The sequence below is a fragment of the Colletotrichum gloeosporioides genome (genome assembly GCF_011800055.1).
Source record: "Colletotrichum gloeosporioides strain Lc1 chromosome Unknown consensus_17, whole genome shotgun sequence".
Classification (NCBI taxonomy): Eukaryota; Fungi; Ascomycota; class Sordariomycetes; order Glomerellales; family Glomerellaceae; genus Colletotrichum; species Colletotrichum gloeosporioides.
The window spans coordinates 2,435,207-2,453,812 of NW_025544662.1; the positions used below are offsets into that span (position 1 = coordinate 2,435,207).

The following is an 18,606-nucleotide window of genomic DNA, read 5'->3' on the forward strand; positions in this document are numbered from 1 at the left end:
TTTGGACTTGTGCTTTGCGATTTCTGAAGAATCACAATGGGCTGCCATCCGGTCCAAGTGAACATAATGGCGGTATGATGCATGCGACTTAGACTCGAGCGCTCAAGGCAGAGGATGAAGGGAGGGTTATCTTATCTGATTTATGTGTGCAAGTTTACTAGATTGAATAAGCTAAGGACGGAAGAGACTCCCAGAGACGATGTTCAAGTCTCTTCTGAGTATTTGCATGCCGTTTCCCTTGCATGGGGTTGATGGGAATTTGCGGGAAGTATAGGTTTTCCACGGTCACTCCCGTCTTGCAAAATCGTACCTGGGAGTCCCATTGGTGATGGCTTATTGGAAGCTTCAGATTGAGTCTTAAGTAATTGACGAAATGTGCCTTTCGAGCTGGGTATAAAAGTAAGAATCCAGCAGCCAGAGATTGCGTTTCATGAGAGCAGAAATGGGTCTAGGTATTCGAGGCATGCAAAGCAAACTTGAACGAGGTCATTTCTCACGATGCGAGTGAGCGCGGCTTTCGGGTAGAATGGGTGATGACGGGAGTCGGATCAGCGTGAGGCTTTTGAAGTCCGTGTAGTTGTAGGCTTTGGGCGTATAATCTGGTAGAATAAGTGAAGGGTAGAAGACACGGAAGCATGGCTGTTGGGGATTGTGACTTTGGTCATATCGTGAATACCTGACAGAATTGAGATGCTGGAATTGTTTTTGGCATCGAGGCAAATCAATTCAACAGTTTCTACTGCCCCATTGTGTTTGAACTTGTACTTCCCGTCTTGCGGCGGCAATTTATACCAATTGCCGGCTGTGGTGATGGGGTTGGAGACGGGATTCGCGGAGAAGCATTTGAACGCTCTGCGGGCTGTACTTTTATTTTTTGAGTCTTCAGAATGTGGTAATCGGGATTGGCTTTTCATTCATCACCATGTAAGATGAAGCAAGGAAGAACAGTTGTTGATGAGAATGATAGATAAGGTTTGCTGCGGGATGCAATTCATACCGTCCGCAACTAAATAATTAAACGAGTGACTCAATAAGGTATCAGAGACGCTGGAAGGCGTTACATTTCTCGGCTGCTTTGGTGTCGCAAAGGTACTTCAACGAGGGCGGGCAACGCAATGCCTCCATTGCATCTTCTTCGTTTAAGTCTAACAGCCAGATCGCTACCTGATTTTGGTTGAGGATGGACTTCAGTGGGGCTGTGGTACCTTTTCAGGAGTTATTGAGTCTGATGATCGGTGTCTGTAGCATAATGAGGTGTTGTCAAGCCTGCTTCCTTTGCTTAGCGCAATCACCCGGGGGGTTGGGGGGGGTTGGTTCAGGAGCATGGGAGATCAGAGATAGTGGAAGTGGAACAAGACAAGCAATACCTTCAAAAGGTACCATGTGACTTCGCGAGCTTTCTTTAAAGGAATCGAGGGGCCCCTTGCCGATGATGTTTCCTGGGGGTATAGGTAGTTGAAAGCTGCTGCGGTTCTGATGTATGTGTCTTTGAATAATGAGACGACCGCGGTAGAGAGCGGAGACAATGATGAGATAAAGATGAATTTGGTTCCCGCCGTGCTGTCAGATTGTATTGTCATGGCTGTAGGGATAATTTGCGCTGAGCATAGGAACCGTCCAGTGCATCCACACAGAGAAGGACGCCATCAAATATTTAGGCCGTTAACGGTTTGTAATACCACGCCTATGAGACCTTGATATAAATCCAGCTATTTCCCGTGGTTTGACGTGACTTGCGAGTTTTTGAAGGTTCTGGCGGCAGATCGCGGTGCTGGGTCGTATGTCGTTAGGTGCATGTGTCGTTGCCTCACGCTATGTTGCTGCAATGATCGCTCGTTGGGTATAAAAGAGCCTTTTTGAGATTTGAAAGGGAGCAAGGAAGCCAGCAATTCGTTCTCGTTCTACAAAGACCGTTTCTGGATTGGTTTGGGATTGATGTGGACCTCGCGCCTACTCCAGGTGAAGGATGCCCCTAGACGGTCCATCATCTTGGATTCGATGCCGAGTGTATACTCAAGTCCAACATATGAGAGAAGAAATTGACAAGAAGTAACGGAGTGGCAGAATGAGGCTGCCTGATTCCGTCGAGAATGACGCTGCATGCGTGCTCTTATGCTTCGGGTAGGAAGTAAGCATCGTGGATCAGCTGCCCAAGGGCCAAACCCCTTTCCACCGCGCAACTTCATTGGTTGTGCCAGCTGATTATCTGCCAATGAGCTGCATTATACACAACTGTTATAGAGGTTTCGAAGCGCTTCAGTAACTAGATGGGAATCGAGGTATGGTTCATGAGATGGTGATGGAGGTGCTGCACCAACGGTGTATATCGATCCCAGCGTGATGCACTTCTGTCTTTGAAAAAAGCAAATATTGCAGCGGTCCTTGGAAAGTACGCGCTGATTCTTATCCAGTCCCAAAGGCTATCACCTGGGCTATTGGAGAGTTGGCCATGCCTATGGGAAGTGTTTACGTCCAATAAACAGGGGGAGATGAAAGGTAGTAAGGAGAGCGATTGGTTGATGAACTGAGTGATTCATGTTAGTGACCATGTGGGACCAAGTGTCCGGTGAAACTTGAGACATATCTTTGCTGTTTGGACTTTTCCCATGTACCATCCTACGTCAGGCCTGAGAAGCGTATTTTGCTGACAAGAAATAGAGGTTGGCATTGAGAGCGGCCAGCATTCATGATACCCAAACATCGAGTGACCTCGATCGGTGACAGTCTCTCTTGAAGGCTCATAGACGATGTAGAAGATCGCGGCTATGAATTGGCCTGCCAACTTGGAGCGGATGTTGCAACTGCGTCGAGTTTGGGTCGGGAGCTATAATATCTCCAGTAGACGGTCTCTCAAACGGCTCTATCTGCTGCGTCACAGTGAGCCAAGCACATATGAACTTCATTTCAGGGATACTTTAGAAAGGAGGTCAACCAATTATAGTCGTTAGGCAGACAGTAGCAAAATGTTGTTGAATTAACATACAAAATACCCTTATTTTCGCATTGTAAATCAAGAACTATGCAAGTCAGTGCGACAGATTTCAGGAATGAAGACTTCGGCTTATATGAGGGCTCATACCGCCGGATGATGCGGGATGAGGGACGCCGTTTCTTGGGTTTCAACAGAGCTTACTGTCGCTACATCTATCTAGGAACAATGAAATGATGCATTGCCGCTTCATATGTAGCTGTAGTTTTCACTGAGGGTCTGGCGCCATTTCCTCTGATTTGGTTCTTGTCTGGACAAAAGTCGCCTTGCAACTTCTTCTGATATATCACAGTCAAGAACTGTGCAGATCTCTCAGAGCTTCCGATCATAAATGGATCGCTCTCCTCAGAGTTATTGTCCACGGAACCAGCACAATCTATCTTGATCTTGTTCGCTTCCCGTTCTTCCCCTAGCAATCTGATAAGTATGCTTACAACGGCAGTCATTCCTCGCGAAGGATGTATACGTAGGTGCGAGGTTTTCATCTAGGGGATTGTTCTTATGAAGCCGTCCTCCTATTAACCGTATAAATTATGGATTCTGACGCGAAATGACAGCGAGAGACATCATGACAATCATGACAGGCAAGAACCGACGTTTTCTGGTGTAATTTGCCTTCACGATCACTTCTGCTAGAAATGAATCGCTTCTGAGCAAGAGCGCTCTGATCTCAACTCAGCTCGGTGGACGCAAGCTCATCTGTTTAGTCTCAGATTCTTCTGCGTGGAAACGTGGCGGCTGGGGCTTTTGTACCTGTGTTGACGGGGTTCAGTACGACGGAGCTCTAATGCCTGTTACATGCTTGCATAAAAAAGGGCTTTGAGGCTTTAGTCTATAACTCTAATAAGAGCAGTCAATGCACGAGTTTCTCCATACGTAGAGGTGTCTGGAGATCTTAAGCAGAGATAGATCGTTTCTGCTATGAGACGATGGTAGACTGTGAAATCGAGTGTGATATCATTCAGTGCTTAAACGCTCTATCCGTATAAGAAGGAAATACTTGGACAAGAGGGCAACCGCCGAACACTAAGATTCTGAGAAGGCGCTTCCTCGCCATGTGAGAACTTTTCGTGGTCTGCATGTACATAAGGCATACCTTGCACCTGGCGAAAGCTGACGGAGACGTTAGAGAAGTCTTCTGGAGAGTATATGTCAGGGCCATGCGCTATGTTTCGATGCTTAACTAGAATGCTAGAAGTGAATTCAAATTCTGCATAAGGCGATCGCGGAGAGGAGAATCATGCTCCCGGTAAACCACAGCGTTACTAACACGAGGCTGCAGTCTTTATACAATGCGCTCAGTTCCTACGCCTTTTCGCTTTCTGAGAACGTGAGTGAAGCTTAATCTGAAATCGCAGGGGCATTATAAAATCACAGCTTCTTCAGTGCAAATGTGCCTCGTCCTACAATATCCTTATTCTTCAGCTTGTCTTGAGGAGGTAGTTGCTACGTTCGGCAGACTCAACCGTGGCTGCAGCGTCTCACACTCAAGTCACCAACCGCATGATAGGGCTCGTCAGAGAAGCATATCAAGCTTTAAATGCTTACTATAGGACATAATAATCAGGAGACAGAGTTGGACAGAGATTGTAAAGACTTGACGGAGAATGGCAGTGGGTAACTCTGTCTTAGATACCTTTAGGGCCAGGAAGTCCTTACAAGGGACTCTTTGCGGGATCAAACTTTGGAAAGAGTACGCATTGCTTGTCCTGGTAACGGCTCAAGTCACAACATTGGCCCCTAAATAGTTTCTTCCTGTCGCAAAAGAAGCCAATTTGCTAAAGTGCACAGCTCGGTCGCCGCATATAACAGAACGAAGGCTTTCTCAAAGCTCTCGTCTCAAGGTAGTGCATGCAATGGATACTCTCTCATGCTTAACTCAGAGAAGTCTTATTACATCCGAACGGTTTGGGGTCCTTGCTCGCATCCAAAATGTGCCATGATAGAATTACACTCTTGATTTTGATTGGGCCTTTCAAATTTGTTTAGGGGTGTCCCTTTCATAGGGGGGTTGTGAGTTTGTCTTACATGACGTTCCTGAGTTGAACGGAAACAGTTGCAAGTTCAGAGGCACCCGCACCGTTGCCCTCAAGGTGCTGCTCACCCAGTTGCGGGCCCACTTGTTAACCATGAGACCAAGGTTCACAGATGACCTTGCCGCCTTATCGATTCCCAAGCGACAACTTTCTCGCAGCACCCCTGGAGCGCGCATGGATGAACACATTAACCTCTCTTATATACAGTTCTCGGTGTCTTCATATGATTCAGACCGACCCTGGTTTCGATATGAACATTCGGAACCCTTCCCGAATTCGTTCCTTTGTGTTATTGCACTTTCCCTTGCCGCTCTTAATATTTCTGGTCAGGCCCCTGTTGCATCGAACTTGAGCAAAGTCCAGTACATACATGTGGTCTTTTCCTGAAATTCTGTGTCGGACTTGCCTTTTGCTGAATAAATCTAGCTCACTGCGTTTCTCGCCCAATTACTAGTTCAAAAGGCTTTCCTCTGTGTGTAATGGTTCATTTATAGAAATCAAATGACTTGGATCTGAAGCCTCACTTCAAGAACTATGCCCAACAGGCTCAACCGACTCAAATTGACACAGCTAGAGCAGACCAAGCTAGGCCTTTGCTCATGCGGCTGCCCCCGAGGTGCTGAGCGACTTTCTTAGCGGTGTCAGTAAGTATTCATCATCACATACTGCAGTGAAGACAGAGATTGAGAGCTGGAGTAAGGGAAGTTACCAGCCGACTGCTTTCTCGAGGCGCATTTACAAGGTCATCAAATCAGTTGACTTGGCGCTTAGGCTATGGGGCATCTCTGACCTCAGAACTCGCCTGACCGCGAGTATTCCGAAGAGCTCAACTTCCGATCAAACGGGGGCTGCTTTTATCAACAAAGCATTTCAACGATGACACAAACAAAGCTAACGCTTCTAACATATATGAACTGTCTTTGTTCCCTCTCCAATGCTATCTCATCGAGCACCAAATTCGTTTCACTGTTGATCGTGGGTCCTAGCAGATAAACATGGGCTCAGGCAAAACAGAAAGGCTGATATGAACCAGAATTTGCCCCTTGGCTGATACGCTATACACTGCTAGTGTTTTGACTTTGATGTATTCTTGTCTAAATACATATTCAATGGAGGGGAGAAACGAGAGTCATGGAAAGCTTGTCCGTCAGTGTGCTTCAAGTTCGCAGCTACGACACCGCGCACACGATATTTGCGTGACTACGGTATTATTCATCGCCAATGGAAATGGTGTAGCAAATTGGTGTTTTTGCTTGTTGAGTCTAGCTGCCGCAAGTAGCCGCAATTTATAGGACCCCAGAAATAGGTGTGCCCAGCTTTAGGTAAGAGTGAAGATCAGGGCATGAATTAAGTACCTTGAACTGTATATTTTAATCGACGAGCTACTCATGTGTGACTTTACCCAATGATTATGTGGGCTGCCAAATTCCAGTTGAACTTGGAAATCATCAGAGTGGTGCATCTCGAAGCAATCTTCTCAAGTGCCCCCAAGACGCGAGAAAGTGCAGTACCGCTCAAACACCGGGATTGCGTGTATACCTTTCTCAACTGCAGATGAAGATGATCAACAGAGTAATCTGTGATATGAACGAGAGCGGATTGTATTTCTTTCAGCCCCTGTACCCAGTCCTCTAGAGAGGCTTGTTCGGCTGTAGTGGCTGAGGTACGACCTTCACTTTTGATACACGCACAAAGCCCCGAACCAACAATTTTTGCCGGATTTCAGAGGCAATGCAATGATAAGAACTATTGAATACTACCTACTAGCAGCATGGAAGCATCCTCCTAGAAAGCTAATTAAGACAGCCTGTCTACCTTATTTCGATATATTGGGCAAATGAAAGGTGGTGCCAGTCTTACTCTTCTGCAATCCTAGAGGCTCTTGGTGTGGCAAGCTCCGATACTGGGCATTAAATTGGGTTGCCCTTGAGAACTCGGAACCCACAGTTGAGCTCGTCTTTGGAAGACTCTTCGTCGCTGGTTTCTATGTATACTGCCACGAACACACGGCCAACAGGACTGACGTAAAACCATAAACTTATGAAATCGACTGAGCTGATCCGATACTGACGATATCTTCATGATCTATGGAGAGGGCTGTATCATGCAATCATAGGTCTCACTACCACAAGAAACCATTCAGTTCTATTGAAGAAGAAAAGAACTTAAAACATGTCAAATGTCGTAATTTATACGCGAGAGGAAACACAACAGGATTGTGCGTCGCCATAGAAGTCTTAGTATAAGTCGCGACTCCGTCTTCGGACACTTGAGCTGCTGAGCCAAGAAATATCATGGCCGCACCGGATTGGTGTTACGAGCTATGTTGTGTCTTATCACTTGGGTGGTGCCTTGGCAAGCCTTCATCACACCTTAGCGTCACCCAGACAACATCTGCAAGTTCAATGTCGATTCTCTAGGTGCTGCATCTAGACATATAACATTGAATACTACCTCGGCGACAGAGATGAACTAGACCAACGACGCGGTGGTGCAGGTCTCCACGGCGAAACTCGGGGCCCTGTATGCTGTCGTACAAACTCTGTGGGGGCAGTTTTGGGGATTTTGCAGCACCAAGCATGGATACAGTCATGCTGCTAATTTGATGGCCTGCATTCATCGGCAGTAGCATGATTAAATAGAAGGAGGGGAAGTGGGCCGAAGGGGATTCTTGTTGATGTCGGTCCGATGATGAAAGATCTGCGAATCTGGAATTCAATGACCGAACGTATTGACTTCTAGAAGAGAGTGTTGGTTTTCCGCCGAGACCTTCACGTGATGGAATATCTAATGGATGCTTTGTACATCTCTTTACTGAGCAGCGTTGGGACCTGTGGGTAAAAGATCCAACTTAATCTATCATCAAGGACGGGGCGAGCCTCGAGACTTGGCCGAAAGCAAAAATTTCAAGCCTTATTTTCATTGTCGCCATAGCCGTGATCTGAGCATCTAGTTCCTGTTCGCATAACATCATCTACATCTTCAAGAGGGATTTAAAGTCTTCACTCCTTGAACATGATGGAACCACCATCCCAGTCCGCCAGCCGTCCAACGTTCGCCCGCCCCTTTACCTCAAAACCCAGCCTCTCGTAAAACGGCTCGACGCCCTTCAGACCAATAAGCCACGCTGGCACGCCCTCCTCATCGACACGGCGCAGACTGTGCCTGACGAGAAGCGACCCGTATCCCTTGCCCTGACACTCGGGCAGAACGCCCAGCGTCGACAGGTACCACGCCGTCTTACGCTTGGGGTGTTCCGGGTCATTGATCAAGGGGTCGCTGGCGATGTGCGAGTCGTCAAAGGCGTCGAGCATGTCCACATTCCTCGACTTTGGGGGCCACAGGTACCCCGCCAAGGAGTTGATGCCCAGAAGCACGGGCTTGAGCCAGCCGCGGACGGTGAACCAGCCCTCGTGGGCGGATTTCTCGGCTTCGGTGGGGTACGGCCGGCGCCACCACGCAAAAGCGACGACCCGCTCGCCGGACGACGATGCGGCGTCGGGAATTGTGAGGACGTAGAAGAGCTGCTGCTCGGGGCCCCAGTAGCGGGCGTAAAAGAAGCGGTGCGCCCATGCTCGAAAGTCTTCTGGGTGTTCTTTTCTGTGAGGGTGCATCTTGTTGAAGATCCAGTCATCGGCGAAGGCGGCAGTGAAGATCTCGGCGGCAGCTGCCACATCGGCGGAAGTGCCTTCTCGGATCCGGAATTCCGGCTCGGTCATGATTACGATTTGCGGCGTAGATCTGGATTGGTGTAGGATGGTGGCTAATTGCCAGCGGCGAGATGCAAGAAATAGATCAGAGATTGAGGCGGAATTACCGATGATGCGAGTGAACTAAGGCAAGCTCAAAGACGGCGTCCTCGGCTTGCGGATGGTGGAGAAGGTTGGTTTGCATGCAATTGGCCAATGAGAAGATCCAAATCCACTTGCCCGCAATGGCATCATTCAGATGTTGATTGACTTGATAGGTGAGCTAGAGGCAAGCAACGCGTTCCCTCGTCGAATCAGAAGCTGAAGGATTGGTATTTAGCGATCACCGGGTCTGTACGGTGAAAGGACTGTGCAGGTCAATTTAAGGGCGGATGAACATCCTTGGCTTGTCGAGTTCAGGGCGGATGACTCAACCGGCAAGGCGCAACGCGGGGAACTGCTTCTCCAAAAGTTCCCCCAAAGTCCCATTTTGGCGCGCCGCAGACTGCATCACAACGGGGCCGGCCCGGACACGGAAGGCGGCAGTTGCCTCTTATCTCGCGATACAATTTACTCTGTACCTCGGCCAAGATCGCAGCGGAGAAAGACTCGTTTTGGGGGAAGATACGGTCGAGGGTTCCCATGATGCCAAGTCTGGGGACGGCTTCGGCTTGCCGAGCCGGAGATTTCAAACTTCGTCCCGAAGCCGATGCCGGTGGGTTGAAACACGGCCGCCGGCCAGTCATCTCGGCCAACCGCCGGCCGACATTCTCCAATAATCACTTTGGCCCCCAAATTCTCCCGGCACCAATATGGTTGGGCAGAATTTCAACCTGTCCACATGTGATACAGATGACTGCTATCCACCTCGAGCCGACCTGAACCTTGCTCGTGAGCTGTTCCCCACGACGGAAAGACGGGACGGATGGCGAAGGTTGCACAGACTGGCGGCTCCGGATTCTTGGGACGCGGGATCTGCTTGGTCTTCGGGATTTGGTGGAACACCGCTACTTTGAGCGTGGCGAGATAGGCGCAAGACCAAGCGGCAGCATCAACGGCGGCGGCGTGGCGGTTTGTCAGATATCGAGCTGGTTGCGGAGAGGGAGCTGCTGCAGATACTGTGGAACGTCGGTTGGAAGCGGCAGGTGATCGAGGATGAAGCCATTTTCACCCTGGAACGTCAGCCCTACAAAAGGGGCAGCAGAGCCAAGAATAAGGTGTAGGGGGGTGCCTTTGGGCTGACAGCTGCAAGTCGTCTTCCTATGCGGGCCGGATTCGGGGGCGATGTGTGCCGTCATTGGCTCGAGGGGTCGGAAATGGAAGGTTGAAGGAAGGTCTTCTCCCCCCCAGAATAAACGGGTGGTAAGACGTGCATGGCGCTTTTCCTTGTGTCTGCAGCTGGCTTGTTGTTACGCCGAGACACACAGCAAAAAAGGATGCGTTGACGACGTGGGTTTGGTTTATTTTGGATGCAATCGGTGATATCAGTCGCCTCATTCGGAAACGCAGTCGTGGTGTGGTGGGATTCTGCGGGCAGACAAAAGGCGTGAAAACGACATGTGCCAGGGATGTTAAGTGTTGCGGCGAAGGGTCTAGGACGGATGCGGGACGAACGGTGGTCTTGCCCGTGGAGAGGAGCTGCTGACTAACTCACAACGATTGATCATTGGGCAGGAAAGAGGGCCCAAGCGCGTGTCAATACGCATCCCCGCAGGCAAGACAATTGGCGTCGCTGAAGAAGCATTTGAGCATGTTCTATTCTTTCATCTGGAATCCGCCTTTGACGATCTGGCAGCAAGGAAGATTCGGAATCCGAGGTCCTGGATCGGCCTAGCCTCTGCTGGAATGCGCGCCGTGTCTGAGGAGGCGATATTGGCCGCAATCGGCTTCGTCGGGCTCTGGGCGCAACATCGGCCATGCGGACAGGTGAATCGTCATTGTCGAGGATGGAGTGCAATGAGATGATGGCAGCTGGTGGCATCATCCGTCTTGCTGGGTCCCACGTTGCACAAGGTCAGAAATTAGTATGCATCCGGCGGCATACACGACGGTGGGCGTCTATTCCGTCTATTTCAAGTTCCACACGCCTTCAACCGTCGTCTGCCAGGCCTGAGCGGTTGCCATGTTGCACAGGAAGATCCGACAGAGAACGGGAATCACTTGCACCTGGCGAGGTGTTTGCAGGGGATGTCCTTGCGGTGGTGTCTGTCTTGTTCGAGTTGGTGTGGTGTTTTCCCTCAGTCCCATGTCCAAAGGTTCAGGGCAAGCTCAACAGTCTTCAGTGGCCCTCTATCGCAGTGTTGCAGCGGGGCCGGGATTAAAGCTCTATCGAGAAGGGATCCGCCCAGGTTGCCTCGACGCTCCCTTTTCTCAATGGCAAAGGAGGGGGGCAAGCATGACGGGAGAGTCTGGGCCTGTGGAGCAAGTCCGGCACTAGATCCAGCTCACATTTGCTGTGACTCGTAGCCAAGTGCTCCTTCCTGCCTTACCTTAATAATCCTCACAGCCCAGCCCGATTGCCCAGCGATGCTCATCTCATAACGGAAGCTTGGCGGGAATTGCTGTTGCCGATGCTGTTGCTGTTGTTGCTGCCGCTGCCGCTGCCGCTGCTTCGATCGGATTGTGTTGCGCTGCGCTTCGTTGTGCACTTCTCCTGCATGCCTCTTGGTTTGCTGTGCAGAGCTGTCCAGCGCTTTTTTGGTGGAGGAAGCAAGACATTGCCCGCCATTTGCGGCAGCTCTTGTCTTTGACCCTGGCTCGACCAAAACTCACCGTCGTCGTGGTTTTTGTATTCTCTTTCCCCCGTCTATTTCTGCTCTCTGTTTTCTGTCCTCCTGGTCATTCGCAGACTCTGCCGACTTTCTGCGCCAATTTCGAGTCGTCGTTTCGTCGTTCGCTTGGCCGCCACCCCCACCAACGACAGTTCGCCTCACTTTGTCTCCCACGAAGTCGCGGCACACACGGCACGGCACGGAAGCCAAGAGGAACCAACCGGCACACGGAGACTGCGATGTCGTCAAGGCAGCTGCAGCGGCTGGCCGTCACGCCGCCGTCCGAAGACTCGGACAACGTCGTCCCGGGTTCGCGTTACACAAATCGTCAGTCGCCTTCGTCCTCGAATCACCAGTCCCCCGCGGAAGCAGCCCCGCAACGCGCCCACCGTGCCTGCGAAAAATGCACCAGGACGAAGAAGAAATGTGACAAGGGCCTGCCCGCCTGTTCGAGATGCACCAGGTGAGTCAACGCCCCCAAAAATGCAGTGAAGCGCAGTTAATTCTGACGCAGCCAACAGACTCGCCACCAACTGCTGCTATGACTTTGTCGTCAACCCGCCATCACTGACCATCGTCGACCATGGCGTCGCGGCCCAGCAGCCGTACAACGCGGCTGGGGACCCGGGCTCCGCCTTCGAGTGGCTCAACCAGGTCGACTTCACCGCCAGCCAGATCATGCAGCTTTTGACCAGCCGCGGCGTCGACTGGAAGGCCTCAGTCACGATGTACTTCGGTACAATCAACACATGGCTGGCTGTCATCCACCCCGAAGTCTGGGAGAGACGGGTCGCTGCCGCTCAACTTGAGACGAACCCTGACGACGTTGATCTAGCCCTCATGGTCTTGTGCATCCACCTGCTGACCATTTGGAACTGCGACGAGTTTTCCCCGACTGCCATGCTCGAGCATCCTCTGTATCAATCAGCCAAGAGGATATGGATTCTGAGGAAAGCCTTCAGCAAAGCCAAGATTGAGCACATTCAAGCGGGCGTCTTGATCTCTCTCTATGAGCTCGGCCATGGTAACATCTCTCGCTGCTACCAGACTTTTGGCGAGGCGGCTGCTATTGGCAAGGTCTTGTATTTGAAGCCTGGAAAGTACGTCAAGGAGGAAGAGGACTTGCCTGCCGACCCCGAGGAAGAGCAGAAGCGAGCCCTCTGGTGGGTACTAGTCATCATGGACAAGTAAGCACGCCGTATCTTTAACAAGCCCCAATATCGATCACTGACGACTCAGGATCTCTCACGAGCAATCTGCAACCCTGTGGACGCCGCTCCAGATGGACATGCCCGCAGAAGACGACCTGCTCCCAACCGAACACCACCTCTGGGATACTGAACAGAACAAAACAGTGAAGATGGTCAAGCGGTATCCGGTAACCATCCCAGCTTCAGTGCGAGTCGGCGCGTTTCAAAGGTCATGTCAAGCGGCAATTCTCCTTGGCTACGCTTGCCATTGGGAGGTGGCCAGCGCCGAGCAGGAAGAGCCTCCAAGCGTCTACTCATTTGTGCAATTGGAGACAGCCACACGCAACCTCTGCGAAGCTCTCATCACGCGATCCGAGACATGGGGCGAAAACCTCAACACTTACGCCCTTTGCGCAAGGTTAGTTGTCCCTTAACTGACCTCTTGAATCATTGCTTACACATAGTAGTCTCTTCTGCCTTCTCTTTTACTCCTTCATGTATTCGGCCAACCATCCGGACGCGCCGGCGCGCGACCCCGAGACAGACATGGAAATGAAGAAAGCCGTCGCTGGCATCAACTTCACAATTGGCCTGGTCATCGATGGCTCGAGAGGCATTTTCAACGCGTATACCAACCAAGATGAGGTCTTGGAGCATTGCGCGCCCGTATGGCCTTATGCCCAGTACCACACGATGCAACTTCTGTTCCATTACGAAGCCTTGCTGGAAGATGGGCAAGGTCAACTAGCAGAAGTCAGGCAGAGTGTAGAGAACACGGCAAAGCGATGGGGCTGTTGCCGCTGGCTGTTGGAGGAGTTTGATAGGGTCCAGGCTGCTAGGAGCGGCGGAGCCACGATGTGCAGAAAGTGAGCTACTTTTGCCTCAACCGTTTCCCGGGTTTCGAAGCTAACTCTGCCAGGTGCACGCTCGGAAGTAGGGCTTGCGGACATTACCCATATTCCGACTGAAGGCTATGGAGATACGATTATTCGATGAATTCGGCTGCCGGGTCAATAGTCCCATGTTTATCGGGCTACAGAGATCGGCCTTGGCGTTTGACCACGGCCACAAGACGGCATTGACCCCCTTGCAAGCATACACGGGCGAGGAGGGCAACGTCTGGTCTAAAAGATTAATTGGAGACGAAGCTGACAAAGATGAGGCGTCGAGGAGGAGGCTTTTGACTTGGCAATTGCCACTTGATGATCCGTGTTGGTCACAAGCATCGTCGCATGACTGGAGTGTCGTCGATACTCCGTCATTCACCAAGCGCTTGAGTGTCGGCTACACAGATACTGGTTACGACGAACCGTAATACCTGAAGCAGGATTTTCCGAGCCCCCACTTGCCATCGTCGGAGACCGGCAAAAACTGCTGTCGAAAGTGAGGCGGGGAAATCACCTGTGCGCTGAGATGCCCGATATGTTTCGTGCAGCCAAGTACCTTTGTGTGGTCGGGCAAAGACATTGGGGCAAAGTTGCTTACCAATGATGCGACAGCAACGGCGACGAGGTCTGTTTCTCCTGACCAGGCGCAACTGTGAGAGCTCCTGCATTGAGAATGCAAGGCAGGAAATGGTGGCGCTGATTGCAGGGCCATTCCGGAGGCGCACAGAGAACTCAAGGCTGCACAATTCGAGCATCCCCAGGAATCCGGAAAGCTTCGGGCTCGGATTATCTTGTGGAAGAGCCTCAGTTTCGCATGTTGGCAGAGGATCACTCAGATGACCACCTCACGGACTCCTGCACGTCGAAACTGCAGGTCAGCACATGGAGCACAAGTACAAGCTTGTGATAGACGCCCAAGGCTGAAGGCTGAGCTTGCAGAAGGAGCCAAAACTTCAGAACGAGGTTCACGATCGACGGAGGTTGACGGTCTGCAGTCTCCGCGAGAGGAGGTGGCATGGTTTTACGAACCCGTCCGAGCAGTCGCACTCAAGTTCTGCACGTCAAGCAGCTCAGGCCATCTTCTGACGAAACGCTGCACCCCATTTATCCTTCCGTGCCTTTTCAATCGTACTCGTGTGATTGTTTGTGTGAGGTCGGTGACCGTTGACGAAAGCGAACCCCGCAATCGCCATACCATCTGCCGTGATCGACCTCGAAATGAGTGTCTGACTCTGCGTTACCGCCGTGCCACCACGCAACGCCAGAGAGATCAATTATGTGCCTTGCTCGCGCGTTCCAGCAGGTAAATGTCACAATGAAATGAGGGGGTCCGTTATCAATCGAAGATCCGAGTTGGTCTGTGTCTGAGACACTTTTGTCTCGGCCGGTATTACCAAATGATGTTTGTTTGTTTGCCATCGCCTCGATCTGCCTGCCGCCACCTCAATGGAATGTTGAAGAATGCAGTGTGTGTTTTGTTCCGAATGCGGCTGAGAGATGAGACAGTCTCTCCGATAATGTTTATTTTCGTGCTCTGCCGCGAAAAGGTGCCTACCATCTACATCTAGTCTCTTATCCAACGATGATGGACAGCGGGGGTTGTAGGATGAGATGGGATGTCGTCAAAATAGCGAAAGGAAGCAAGGCCAAGTCCACGCGGGTGGGATACCGAAAGCGAAGCCAAGACTTCGCTTCGCTGGGCTCTTTCGCTATTTCACCGTCAAGTCATTTGTCGACATCTCGTCGGCTTACTTCCAAAGACAACGACATTTGGGAAAGGCATCACTAGCGTACCGATTCAGCGACCATGACAGCGACTGAGACGGATATCAACGGATCACGACGGACGTTGGAAGCTTTTTGATAGTTCAATTTTTGGTTCGCTGATTAGAATCTTTCTTAGCGCTGTATGGAAATTTTTTCGAGACTAAAAATCCGCCCGACTCTAGTAGTGGTTGTAGCAGTAGTGTGGTATCCAAAGAAGCAGTGATGCGGCCGGTGTTTGTTGAAAAACAAGACAGAAAACTCGGAACGCCATTCGACAAATTTGCTTCAGATTCTTCCTCTTTCAGTTCACCCCGCCTGTCCCACAAAATCAAAGACCCCTTTCTCCGTATCGCACCCCGCCGCCAATGCAATGGAAACCTAGAAAAGACATAAAAAATGTAACCCGACCAAAAAAAGGTCGAGCGGTGATGAGTGCCGGCTTTGTCGTTATGCCGCGTTCCCCACCACCAAGATTAGGAGCATGCCGTTGAGCACGCAGGCAGCGATGAAGCTGCTGTAGACTGCCACGCGCTGCCACATGCCGATAGGGTCGCGGCGGTAGATTGTCATGCCCAGGGCGATACAAGCGCTGAACAGAGAAGCGACAACGCCGACCGTCACACCGGCGTCGACCTCGACGCGCATCTTGTGACGACCGGTCGTGATAAGGATGCCAGCGACAAGTAAAAGGAGAAAGGACATGAAGAAGCAGCCGATTGTGCTCCAGAACAGCACGCGCTCGCGGTACAACCTCACGTTTTGCTCGTTGATGCTCGGCAATGCGGCGTAGTGAGCAGCATATCCTGATGCTGGGATGCCGTCGGAGCTTGCATAATCGTCGTCCGTATCCGTGCCGAGCGGCGAGATGCCACCATAACTCTCTAACAGAGGACCGTTTCCGAGCAGACGTTGTCCTTCGGGCGTGTCCCGCTTCGAGAACCACGTCCTAGCGTGGCGGAAGGGTGCCGAGAGGATCGCGCGCATCGAGTCCAAGCCGGGGAAGCTTATGTCGTCGTCGGGGTTGATGTAGATGGCGTACTCGTCCTCGGGTCCTCCGCCTTCACTGCCGTCATCATACTCGTTCCAGTAGTGCTGTTGCGGCTGGATAGGCTGACGGGACGGTTGCCGCGCGGGAGGCAGCGGCGAGAAGAAATCGTTGGCAGACCCTCTACGGGACATGTTAGGCTTTCCGTCAGAGGAAGGCGAACTAGGCTCGCTCAACTGAGGAGTAGAAGTGCGCAAAGTGTTGAGTAATTCTTCGTAACGGGTTTGAAGTTGGTTGAAGTCTCGGCGGGTGAAACTCTTGGGGTTGGCCAGAACGTTTTCGCGAAACCGCGCGCCGAGCGTGGGTGACCCTGTCCATTTCTTGACTCGCTGTCAGCGGGAGACAAGGCGGCGCATTGTGAGACGAAGGGAGCTTACCTTGTACTTCTTTGTGATCTTGCGGAAGGCGACAATCTGGGCATTGATGAAGCGGGCAAGAGCGAGGGTGTCCTCGCCGCAGCGCAGCAGGTCCCTTTCGTACTTGGCGAATCGGCGGTGTCGCTTCAGGGAAACTTGGCCACCATCCTCGGCGCATTTGACCACGAGCTTCTGCACCTGGTCGGAGACATGTTCTGCGGCCCTTGTGTTAGCCAATTGGACTCACACGCTTGCACGCTTGCTTATCGCAGAAACCTACGCATCCGTCTCGAAATCTCGTCCGCTTTGCTCGTCACGAAAAGGTCGACTCGGTCATGCTGCTGGCAAAGCTCGTTGTAGAGGTTGTCCTCGAATCGCTTGAGGGAGGCATCTTGGTGGCCCGGGATGGCGATAGCTGTAGCCTGGTCGCGTGACGTGTGTACCTTGATTTCGTGTTTGAGGGAATTGTAGTCGACGTTATCTGCGAAAGTCTCCAGTCAGTCGGGTAGGTCTTCACATGCCAATTGGGTGGTGGGCCGGCAGTGCATCGACGGGGCAACGTACGTAGACTCCATTCTGGGACAGATTCCTGCTCGAGCTGTTCGCCGTATTTCATAGCCCTGAAATTCTCGCCTCTTGTTCGAGGGGGATCGTCGCCAATTGCGTGTGGTGAAGAGTTGACAGAAAGCGTGTGCGCTCGGCTGGGCTGGCTGTTTTTCAAGGACGGCGCGGAATCTTGTATTTAGTCAGGTCTAGTAGTGCCCCCGAGGAGTTGGGACTGGTTGGGTGTGGCAGAGGTAAGCGGCCGGGGTCGGTGGTGCTCTGGGATGACGCAATGACGGTGACTCGGCCGTCAATTCGAAGCGGATGCGCAAGTGCAGGGAGAAGAAATATGGCACGGTCTATTGTACGGGTGGAATTATGTGCAGTGAGGCAGAAAAAGGTCGCGGAGAGAGTGCACGACTCGAAGTGAAGAGAGCACTGCGGAAGGTTAAGTACGGTATGGACAGGAACGGAGATAGGTACGAAGGCAAGGTGCCGTGGGTTACTTACCTTGAGAAGGGCCAAAGTCTAAATAGAATGGAGATTGGAGAGATTGGAGAAAGCGAGCAGTAAGGTACCTCGAGCGGTACTGCGGTATCCGTCACTGGGCAGTGGCTCTTCTTGCCTTGATAAAAAAAGGGCGACAGGGATCCGATGAGATGGACGAGGGGCGGGGAGTGCAAGACTGGCCGAGTGGACGGGGGGCGCGAGGCAGTGAAGGGTCTGGCTGCATGGATGTTGCTTCCATGGTTCAGGCCGAGTCCTGGTCGACCTGAGAGCAAATGTCTGGGGGGGTGGCTTGCGATAGGTGCGATACGGCGTCGTTTCCACTGGAGCGCTGAAGGAGGCAGTCCCTGTCTGTCCCGTCTGTTCCAGTCCTTGGCCGTCGTCGACCGATACGTTCCCGGTACCTAGGCAGGTAAGCATCCAAACCACGGCTACGGTCACGTCTTCAACGTCGACCGCACGCAACCCGACTGGTTGACTCCCAGGCGGTATGGTATGCGTTCTTGATTCGTTGATGGTGTGGTCCCTATCTGCATCTTCTCACTTATCTCAACCAGCGCGGCCGGAAGAAGGAGGTGCGCAGAGGATCGCTGTCTGCAGCGGTAGCGGTAGCGGCTGCTGCATGCCTGCTCCCCAGAGTGAGAAATGGTTGCAAAACGTGCCTTGGCAGCTACGTCTTGGCTCGCAGCAGCAACTTGAAGCAACTGTGCAGCAACCCCCTCGACTCTATGACGCCGGTAGGTGCCACATTGTACACATGGGGGACTTTATCTGCCAAGCAATCCGATGTACCTGTCTAGCGGTATCGTGTATCATGAAGCGGGAG

General features: G+C 51.8%; 3 protein-coding genes across 3 annotated transcripts; 1 reads left to right on the forward strand and 2 right to left on the reverse strand.

The window, feature by feature from the left end:
* Positions 1-8,027: 8,027 nt before the first annotated feature.
* On the reverse strand, positions 8,028-8,744 carry GCG54_00011561 (Puromycin N-acetyltransferase; the record flags this gene model as incomplete). Its single annotated transcript, XM_045411463.1, has 1 exon — positions 8,028-8,744. The coding sequence occupies one exon, from the start codon at positions 8,742-8,744 to the stop codon at positions 8,028-8,030; it is 717 nt and encodes a 238-aa protein (XP_045268521.1).
* Positions 8,745-11,724: 2,980 nt separating this feature from the next.
* GCG54_00011562 (uncharacterized protein) lies at positions 11,725-13,990 on the forward strand (the record flags this gene model as incomplete). Its single annotated transcript, XM_045411464.1, has 5 exons — positions 11,725-11,948; positions 12,007-12,672; positions 12,725-13,093; positions 13,143-13,541; positions 13,693-13,990. The coding sequence occupies 5 exons, from the start codon at positions 11,725-11,727 to the stop codon at positions 13,988-13,990; spliced, it is 1,956 nt and encodes a 651-aa protein (XP_045268522.1).
* Positions 13,991-15,776: 1,786 nt separating this feature from the next.
* Positions 15,777-17,346, reverse strand: GCG54_00011563 (uncharacterized protein; the record flags this gene model as incomplete). Its single annotated transcript, XM_045411465.1, has 4 exons — positions 15,777-16,703; positions 16,752-16,945; positions 17,011-17,211; positions 17,295-17,346. 4 exons carry the CDS (start codon positions 17,344-17,346, stop codon positions 15,777-15,779), a joined length of 1,374 nt encoding a protein of 457 aa, XP_045268523.1.
* Between the last annotated feature and the right edge of the window lie 1,260 nt (positions 17,347-18,606).